General features: G+C 33.2%; 1 protein-coding gene across 2 annotated transcripts in view; it reads left to right on the forward strand.

The window, feature by feature from the left end:
- Positions 1 to 9787, forward strand: part of nst (phosphoglucomutase 3-like protein nst) — a 70175-nt gene extending 60388 nt beyond the window's left edge. The window contains exons 11-12 of one of the 2 annotated variants that reach the window (XM_089088280.1): positions 3666 to 3933; positions 9649 to 9787. In XM_089088280.1, coding sequence (XP_088944406.1) covers positions 3666 to 3926 — 261 coding nt within the window. In that variant the 3' untranslated portion in view covers positions 3927 to 3933; positions 9649 to 9787. Of the gene's footprint in view, positions 1 to 3665; positions 5495 to 9648 lie in introns of those variants that run through there. The other variant, XM_089088279.1, reaches the window with a different exon arrangement.
- Positions 9788 to 11057: the final 1270 nt, after the last annotated feature.

The following is an 11057-nucleotide window of genomic DNA, read 5'->3' on the forward strand; positions in this document are numbered from 1 at the left end:
ATTTGGAATCGGAAAAATTGCCAGAAGAAGAATTCCACTCGTGATAAGAAACAAGTTATCCTATCTTTTTTTTTCAGACTGGGTTCAGATGTGTTTTATAAGTGTCATATTGTAGCATCAGGATTCAAATATAGAAGGATGAACGACCTTATTTTTGCTATCACGTTTTTCCCTCCAGAGAGGTTTTTATTCACCTTGGTAAAGAGTAATGAAAAAAACGATACCAAAATAAGAAAGTTGAATAATATAAAAGATTAAACTATATAGAATAATGGCTTGGAAAATTAAGTGAAATAGGTCATTAAATTAATACTACGCTTATACATTGAACACACAGGTCCAACACCCAGCTCCCGTTTTTTATGCGAAGAATGATGTTCTATTCAAACCACATTTTTTAACATTTTTTTTCTGTAATGTTTTTACGGAGAGTCTTTTCAAGTAGACTGTAGTGTTTCAATATTGCATATTTTGCTAGACGCATATGAAATGAATTTATTTTATTTATAAAGGGTTAATGAAGGCTTAAAACAGCTGACAACGCTGTCTACCTGACCATAGCTACACAAAAACTACAATTTTTAGGGTCGCTATTAGTTTTCTTTTCAGAGAGAATAGGTTATTCCTCCCCCCCCCCTCGTGCATTTAGCCCAAAATTTCCATTTCTTTAGGGAGGGGTCCTTTAGAAGTATATTAGATGGTGAATTCCAAGTGCGTTGTTCCTTTTTGCCGTTATAGATATGAAGGAAATTTTGGGCTAGGGGAGGAAAGGGAGGAAAATTATTCCTAAGGGAGGAAAGTTTGCGCCAATTCAAACGAAAGCAAAGCAACGTTAAACAGTAAAAGTATCCGAAAACATTTAAGCTGTTAATCAAAAGTTACCTATTGCATTTTATTGCAGATATCATTATGTTTTGTGTGAAAGATTACGGTTTGTGGATACTAAAATATTTCATAATATTTATCTTTATTATCATAATATTTTCATTCAATTCATAATATTTATCAATTCATAATATTTATGCGTAGGATACTAAAAAAAACATTTGCTTCACTGAAATCAAAAAACCGACGCCAAAAATAGAATAGTCTCTTGGGAGTAAAAAGGTGAATAAGTAGCCTGTGAAAATAAAAGACTAATTTAAAAGATTTTCATTGTCCTTTATATCGATAACTTTTAGTATACAATCATATTGCTCTAAGAAACTCAAGCAAGCCAGTTTTTAAAATTCACAAATATAGAAAAATATCATGAGCCAGTTTGTTTAAGCTAGTTTTGTAGATTCACATTGAATAATCTGAGGAGTAATAACTTTTATTCATTTTAAGTTTTAATATTTATTTCCATCACAATTTGTATTTAACATTCAATTCAAAGATGGGCGAAAGTCTGGCCCTCGTGGTATGGAATGCCAACAGAGGTTTTTTGTTGGGAGAGGCTTAAAAATAAAACAGTGTGTATTCTTAAACCTTATTTTTTTACTTTTTGTATAAACCTTTTCGAGGAGGATACCCCTCCCCCACCCCCACCTTTCTCTATTTTACCGTGCAATATTTGAGGTAGTATGCTACTTTCATCTCAAACATTGTTAGTTAGGTATGTATTTAAAAATCGATTTAGCAAAATATGATCTTACTTAAATATGCAGATTTTGCCGAAAAAGTAAGACATGTTTACCAATACAAAATGCATCCTCCTTATAGCTTATTACATGTAAATAGAAAAAATTAGTAGAAATATTTTCTGAAGTTGAGGTTTATTTTTACCTTGTTGGGCTGCTCTTTGTAGTTTGTAGTGGCTACATTAATGCTAACAAATAACGAGTACAATATTGCATTATTTAAAAAAAAAAATAGAAAGTTATTATATCAAAGATGTTCAGCTTGGCTATTAGTCCCTACCCAAAAGGGAAACTTTTGGGTAGGTTTCTATTGGGTGTTCGTAGATGGAGTAGTCTTGAGTCTTGCCAGAGTCAAACCCTTTAAGCAAATGGATATGTCATCCAACATGCTCTGCTAAATTTTATGAGGGCTTCGTTCATCCTTAACTAGAGGTCAACTACTTGTTTTTAAGATGATACCAAACAAATATTCAAGCTTTCCCATTGTTTTAGTTTTCTGAGAACAATCAATTTTGATTTAATTAATAATTTTCGTTGTTCCTCAAAGATTTTTCTTGGTTGTCTTAAATATCTAAAATCGTAGCGGTCTTTTTATGTTTTTGGAATTTTTACACGACATTCAAAGTGTATTTTTTCCTGTTTTCTACTATTTGTGCTCTTGAGAATAGTTGATATGTAAACGTACTCATATGAATGTAATTTTCTTAGGCATATGAGTATTTGTTCACATTGTATTTATTTCATTGTATTTATTCACGAGAAAAAAGATAGGCATAAAAAAAGAAATGTACAAACCGGTTTTCAAGAGTAATAAAATAGAGGCTGTCTTGAGGGAACTAGCCTACACTTAATAGATCTACAATAGCAAAGTCCTACCAAAACATACAAAAAGGAGAAAAACATATAGTGACATCGAATGAACACAAACAACGTCCTAGTATACCTCCATCAGAATAAACTGTAAAAAAAGAAAAAATAACAAAGATGCTATTACTAATAGACTTTGAGAATCTTGGTGTTACTAATAAACCTAATTATCTTGAATTATTTCTAAAAGTATGCTGTCATCTTGAATTATTACTAAAGCTATTCAGATTCAGGTTGCATTTTAAATCTCGACTCAAGTGGGTTTCCGTACGAAAATCTCGATATAGTCATTGATACTGTAGAGAACACATATCGGATTCCTAAATCTTACTAGATAAGTCGGAAGCTACGACATAGAACGATGCATAACTAAAAAACTAAGTGTTATTAAATTAATCTTATTTCGGCACATATCCTGTTTTTTACTTAATATTTAAGTAAAATAATTAACTAAATGGTTAATTGAAAGAAAATTCTCTTGTCTGTTATTTTGTAATTAATTTTGTTAATGGTTGATATTCAGAGGATTGCAGCCGTTTATCAACAGGCTTTCTCAGCTCTCCTCTGTTGGTTCTTATTTGGCTAGTTTGGTAATTATTAGTAAATAAAGCAACTCAAGTGAAGCCAAGTCACATGAAAAAAAGTTTTAAAGATCTGAAATCAGGAGCTGGTTAATTTTTGTTTGCTAATTCAAGTCCCCCATCGACTCACTTGAAAGTCAGTCATAAATCACGCAAATTACACCAGCAACGAAATATGCATTTATTGCATATCTCCTGCTTATTTTAAAGGAAATATGCATTTATTGCATATTTATTGCTTATTTAATGTATTTATTGCACCAGCAATAAATACATTAGCTATCTATGTATCTATGGTCAATTAGCCAGGATTCTTTCCTGGAAATATTTTTATTTTCTTAGTATTTTATGTCCTTCTTAATTGGAAATTACAACCCGGCCTGTCGTTGATTATATTTTAGCTGAATTTGTTTATTTTTTTCTTACATTTGAGCCGCTACTAAGTCTTTACCTCTTTATATGATCAATTCATTTATTTTATTTTCTATGGCATCATATTGGTAAAAAATATGGTTAAGCATTAGACTTTCCCGGAAGATGATTATTACTTTGAAACCAATATACTGGGTTTATTTTATAAAAATCTTATTTTTAGGATCGGAACGTTATTTCGACAACTGACGCCGAGCGGCATTGTCAAACTCCTTCTGGGTTGCAGGATGAAATCGACGCTGCTATTGCCAAATACAAGTTCGGTCGTTCTTTTGTACGTCCTTCTGGGACAGAAGACGTTGTACGTGTTTATGCCGAGGCTGAATCACAGTATTCTGCTGATATGCTTGCCTATGAAGTTGCAGTAATTGTGTATAATTTAGCTGGGGGAGTTGGGGAACAACCACGCAAGCCAAGATGTTAAAATTAGAGTAATAAATTTTTAATGTAAATGAGAAAAATTGGAGGCACCAAATGTAAAAGTTTTTCAGTGCAAAATTTTATTTATCACAAAAGTTAGACATGTACTAAAACAAGCTGTTTGCAGAGATGAGATGATACTATTCAGGAATACTCTGATCTGGTGAATTAAAATTTTATTCCTCTTATTTTACAAGGCTCCAGTTTACAAGGCTAAAAATGTAATTAAGTAAAAGTGTTATTACGATGTTTAAAAACACTTTTTCTTTTTGCTGTTTTAAATTCTCGGGGAAAGACTGAACAATCTCCATCAGATGAGATAAAATTTTGTATATATTGATATGAACTGGAGTTTCCACAACCAGCAAAGACTACGGTGGTGGATCGGACTTTTTAAAGCAGAAAAAGAGGGGCTTTAAAAATTTACATTTTTGGCCTAAAAAGCATAATTTCCGCATATACATCAATATTTTTGGGAATGTTCCTCGACAAGGAATTTTCCTGATCTCCTTCTCCTTATCTTTTTTATTACTCTTAATATGTTTCTTAATTTCTAAGAAAAAAAAAACGACCATGGTGTGGACAATATGTGGCCTTTGGAACTCTTGTGGTCGCAGACTGTATTTAAAACTGAACTGAATTTTTAGTACTTGGGGTCACTCCTAAAAAAGGCGAACTTTTTGCTAGTCGGTTCAATTTTATCTTTAAATTGATTTCTAGTATATGAGTAATGATGTTTTTAAAAATTTCTGGTCGCATCATCACAATGACTCTGCTCGCAAGAACATTTAACACCTACACAATTTTTGGTATGGAATTTAGCCTGCTTTATTGGACAAAGAATAAAAGTATATAATTTCAATAAATTTCAAAATGTCGACTTTGAACCTCTTTATTGAACCTAGTTTCATTTCTTCTGTTTTATTATTTAATAGAACTTCTTTTGTGGCGATATACTTACAATCACCATATCTATCAAAGGACAAAGAAATACAAAAATAATGAAAATCTACCACTTTTTTCAATTCATGAATAGCTTATTTAGTAAGTGAGGGCTGCATACTTCTTTATTACGATGAAACGTGCGTTTTAAATCAAAACCGAAATATTTGCCTTCATTTCTTTTACTGCAAGTATCTTACTGTGATTTCGCGAAGAAAATATTGAAGTTTTTTTTATTTATAAATTGTGATAAAAATTTGTGTGTGTCACAATATACGTTTGTTTACGTTACGTCGGTTTACGTCTGTGCGTCACAATATATACAGGGGTTGAAAGGAGCATTTCATTGGTTTGTTTGTACCGTCCGTTTCTACCGTCGTACCGTCCGTCCAACTTTTCCGTTGGTTCTCTATTTAGATAGTGCACACAAATTTAGGATATTTTCATAAACACATTTAAAGAAATGCTCGTTTGTACCGTCCGTTTCTAAAATGACAGCCTCTTAATAGAAGCAAAACACTTGGTCAACTTTTCCGTTGGTTCTGTATTTAGATAACGCGCACAAATTTAGGATATTTTCTAAACACATTTAAACAAATGCTTGTTTGTATCGTACGTTTCTAAAATGACAGCTTCTTAATAGAAGCAAAACACTTGGTCAACTTTTCAGTTGGTTCTGTATTTAGATAGAGCACACAAATTTAGGATATTTTCATAAACACATTTAAAGAAATGCTCGTTTGTACCGTCCGTTTCTAAAATGACAGCCTCTTAATAGAAGCAAAACACTTGGTCAACTTTTCCGTTGGTTCTGTATTTAGATAACGCGCACAAATTTAGGATATTTTCTAAACACATTTAAACAAATGCTTGTTTGTATCGTCCGTTTCTAAAATGACAGCTTCTTAATAGAAGCAAAACACTTGGTCAACTTTTCCGTTGGTTCTGTATTTAGATAACGCGCACAAATTTAGGATATTTTCATAAACACATTTAAAGAAATGCTCGTTTGTACCGTCCGTTTCTAAAATGACAGCCTCTTAATAGAAGCAAAACACTTGGTCAACTTTTCCGTTGGTTCTGTATTTAGATAACGCGCACAAATTTAGGATATTTTCATAAACACATTTAAAGAAATGCTCGTTTGTACCGTCCGTTTCTAAAATGACAGCCTCTTAATAGAAGCAAAACACTTGGTCAACTTTTCCGTTGGTTCTGTATTTAGATAACGCGCACAAATTTAGGATATTTTCTAAACACATTTAAACAAATGCTTGTTTGTATCGTCCGTTTCTAAAATGACAGCTTCTTAATAGAAGCAAAACACTTGGTCAACTTTTCCGTTGGTTCTGTATTTAGATAGTGCACACAAATTTAGGATATTTTCATAAACACATTTAAAGAAATGCTCGTTTGTACCGTCCGTTTCTAAAATGACAGCCTCTTAATAGAAGCAAAACACTTGGTCAACTTTTCCGTTGGTTCTGTATTTAGATAACGCGCACAAATTTAGGATATTTTCTAAACACATTTAAACAAATGCTTGTTTGTATCGTCCGTTTCTAAAATGACAGCTTCTTAATAGAAGCAAAACACTTGGTCAACTTTTCCGTTGGTTCTGTATTTAGATAACGCGCACAAATTTAGGATATTTTCTAAACACATTTAAACAAATGCTTGTTTGTACCGTCCGTTTCTAAAATGACAGCTTCTTAATAGAAGCAAAACACTTGGTCAACTTTTCCGTTGATTCTGTATTTAGATAACGCGCACAAATTTAGGATATTTTCTAAACACATTTAAACAAATGCTTGTTTGTACCGTCCGTTTCTAAAATGACAGCTTCTTAATAGAAGCAAAACACTTGGTCAACTTTTCCGTTGGTTCTGTATTTAGATAACGCTCACAAATTTAGGATATTTTCTAAACACATTTAAACAAATGCTTGTTTGTACCGTCCGTTTCTAAAATGAAAGCTTCTTAATAGAAGCAAAACACTTGGTCAACTTTTCCGTTGGTTCTGTATTTAGATAACGCGCACAAATTTAGGATATTTTCTAAACACATTTAAACAAATGCTTGTTTGTACCGTCCGTTTCTAAAATGACAGCTTCTTAATAGAAGCAAAACACTTGGTCAACTTTTCCGTTGGTTCTCTATTTAGATAGTGCACACAAATTTAGGATATTTTCATAAACACATTTAAAGAAATGCTCGTTTGTACCGTCCGTTTCTAAAATGACAGCTTCTTAATAGAAGCAAAACACTTGGTCAACTTTTCCGTTGGTTCTGTATTTAGATAATGCGCACAAATTTAGGATATTTTCTAAACACATTTAAACAAATGCTTGTTTGTACCGTCCGTTTCTAAAATGAAAGCTTCTTAATAGAAGCAAAACCCTTGGTCAACGTTTCCGTTGGTTCTGTATTTATATAACGCGCACAAATTTAGGATATTTTCTAAACACATTTAAACAAATGCTTGTTTGTACAGTCCGTTTCTAAAATGAAATCTTCTTAATAGAAGCAAAACCCTTGGTCAACGTTTCCGTTGGTTCTGTATTTAGATAACGCGCACAAATTTAGGATATTTTCTAAACACATTTAAACAAATGCTTGTTTGTACCGTCCGTTTCTAAAATGACAGCTTCTTAATAGAAGCAAAACACTTGGTCAACTTTTCCGTTGTTTCTGTATTTAGATAACGCGCACAAATTTAGGATATTTTCTAAACACATTTAAACAAATGCTTGTTTGTACCGTCCGTTTCTAAAATGACAGCTTCTTAATAGAAGCAAAACACTTGGTCAACTTTTCCGTTGGTTCTGTATTTAGATAGTGCACACAAATTTAGGATATTTTCATAAACACATTTAAAGAAATGCTCGTTTGTACCGTCCGTTTCTAAAATGAAAGCTTCTTAATAGAAGCAAAACACTTGGTCAACGTTTCCGTTGGTTCTGTATTTAGATAACGCGCACAAATTTAGGATATTTTCTAAACACATTTAAACAAATGCTTGTTTGTACCGTCCGTTTCTAAAATGAAAGCTTCTTAATAGAAGCAAAACCCTTGGTCAACGTTTCCGTTGGTTCTGTATTTAGATAACGCGCACAAATTTAGGATATTTTCTAAACACATTTAAACAAATGCTTGTTTGTACCGTCCGTTTCTAAAATGACAGCTTCTTAATAGAAGCAAAACCCTTGGTCAACTTTTCCGTTGGTTCTGTATTTAGATAACGCGCACAAATTTAGGATATTTTCTAAACACATTTAAACAAATGCTTGTTTGTACCGTCCGTTTCTAAAATGACAGCTTCTTAATAGAAGCAAAACACTTGGTCAAATTTTCCGTTGGTTCTGTATTTAGATAACGCGCTCAAATTTAGGATATTTTCTAAACACATTTAAACAAATGCTTGTTTGTACCGTCCGTTTCTAAAATGACAGCTTCTTAATAGAAGCAAAACACTTGGTCAACTTTTCCGTTGGTTCTGTATTTAGATAACGCGCACAAATTTAGGATATTTTCTAAACACATTTAAACAAATGCTTGTTTGTACCGTCCGTTTCTAAAATGACAGCTTCTTAATAGAAGCAAAACACGTGGTCAACGTTTCCGTTGGTTCTGTATTTAGATAACGCGCACAAATTTAGGATATTTTCTAAACACATTTAAACAAATGCTTGTTTGTACCGTCCGTTTCTAAAATGACAGCTTCTTAATAGAAGCAAAAAACTTGGTCAACTTTTCCGTTGGTTCTGTATTTAGATAACGCGCACAAATTTAGGATATTTTCTAAACACATTTAAACAAATGCTTGTTTGTACCGTCCGTTTCTAAAATGACAGCTTCTTAATAGAAGCAAAATACTTGGTCAACTTTTCCGTTGGTTCTGTATTTAGATAACGCGCACAAATTTAGGATATTTTCATAAACACATTTAAAGAAATGCTCGTTTGTACCGTCCGTTTCTAAAATGACAGCTTCTTAATAGAAGCAAAACACTTGGTCAACTTTTCCGTTGGTTCTGTATTTAGATAACGCGCACAAATTTAGGATATTTTCTAAACACATTTAAACAAATGCTTGTTTGTACCGTCCGTTTCTAAAATGACAGCTTCTTAATAGAAGCAAAACACTTGGTCAACTTTTCCGTTGGTTCTCTATTTAGATAGTGCACACAAATTTAGGATATTTTCATAAACACATTTAAAGAAATGCTCGTTTGTACCGTCCGTTTCTAAAATGACAGCTTCTTAATAGAAGCAAAACACTTGGTCAACTTTTCCGTTGGTTCTGTATTTAGATAACGCGCACAAATTTAGGATATTTTCTAAACACATTTAAACAAATGCTTGTTTGTACCGTCCGTTTCTAAAATGAAAGCTTCTTAATAGAAGCAAAACACTTGGTCAACTTTTCCGTTGGTTCTCTATTTAGATAGTGCACACAAATTTAGGATATTTTCATAAACACATTTAAAGAAATGCTTAAAAAATCCCTCAAAAATTTGTTCTAATGCATTTTTTTACGTTTTTACAAATCGTACGAAAAATTTGGGGTTAGGTGGAGTTCAAACCCGATAAGGCCCATCCTCCCTGGATACGATCTTGATATTTTGAACTACATTTTGGAATGTTCTTTTCGACAAATTCCTTTTTTTAAGTAAGCTTATATCATACTCTAAGAAAAAGTGTAAGTAATATCACAATGCTGCCTTCATGAATGGATACATTAAAATTAATGAGCCAAGTGATTCAAATATTTTTTCTTTTTAGTGCAAGCTTCAGCTGAAGACTTGTCGCAGGATTGCAGATTTCAGAGGGAACAAAAACTGGCCGAAATTGGCTCTTGTGACGCTTGCCGAAAGCGACTTGCCAAAATTGGCCAATCCTCTTGGCATCTATTTTGAGTGGACTTTCCCTCTATTGGTTGAAGCATTAGTATCTTTCCGAACACAGGCTTACATTCCTTTTTATTTGTTCTATTATGTAATCGTATATGTCATGCTTGGTCTAAGAGTAGGGTGTTTTTCCTTTTATATTTGTTCTAGTTTCAATCTACTCATATTTTGGTGGTTTTTGTTTAATAAATTTATTTTCTGGTACCTTACTCAGTTATTAAATTTTAGAAGTTTAGTTATTAAATTTTAGGAGTTCAATTTACGACTAAAGTTACGATTAGGAGATTTACTAATACCCCAGTCTAGCTTCATGTAGCTTGAATATTAGTTCAGGCGTCTAGTAGTGTGTGGTCAAGATACTTCTTTGTTGGTTTTGGGTTTCAACTCTACAATGGAAAACCTCCCTAACAGAAAGCTGCTTATTTTAACTCAAATGTAACAATGACAGTCCTCAAAATGTAAGACACAGCAGAACATAAAAGACGTCCGTTATAAAGACCCCATTTGACCCGAGGGAGATGGCTGCCATTGCTACCTCTCTTTCTCTCCGCAATCACTTGATCATGCAAGACTTCAACTTTTTATTGAAACATGGGGTCCTGTTGACTCAATGACTGAAGGATGTAAGTTTTAAACTGATCAGAAAAAAAGTATCTGGTCCTTTTTTGGAGGGGGGCGTACCCCCAACATAAGTTTGTGTATACACTAGGTTCCTCTTTTTCCACTCCTCGCCCCAAACGAAGTGTGTCCTCTTAGCCTAAGCAATGGTCCTTGGAAGTTTCAAGCCAATCAGGAGAAAGAGTTCTTTGGCCTCAACTTTTAGTGGGCCGGTGTCCCCAAACTAATTGTTTTTACTCAATAGGGTCCAATTGGACAGAGAATTGTAGCATTAAATTTCAACATTTTAAGAAAAGCTTATTAGCTCTTTTTAGGGCCCCATTTTCTGACGAACCGATGTTTTTTATTTAATTTTTTTGTTAAGACCGAAGTTGGAACTTCAAACAAATATTAATTATTGCTTCGAAGCTTACTGCAACAAATGTCAATATACAAGTGCATATAACCCAATTGATGATATTTTTATACGGTCCAAAGATTATACAAAACTAAAAGGATATGGCACTAGACTCTTGAAGTCCAAACTGCCGGTGCTGATCTCTGTTTCAAGGCCCTTCAGCAAGGAAGTGCAATGGGGGGGCAGCCATTCTGTGCTTTCGCATACCCTTACTATTTACCTGTATACAAAACTAGCGCTTTGCTGAAAACACACAACCCAAGCATAAA

Source organism: Artemia sp. Qi Xiang Cuo, chromosome 4, assembly GCF_049724085.1.
Source record: "Artemia sp. Qi Xiang Cuo chromosome 4, ASM4972408v1, whole genome shotgun sequence".
In the NCBI taxonomy this organism is placed as follows: Eukaryota; Metazoa; Arthropoda; class Branchiopoda; order Anostraca; family Artemiidae; genus Artemia; species Artemia sp. Qi Xiang Cuo.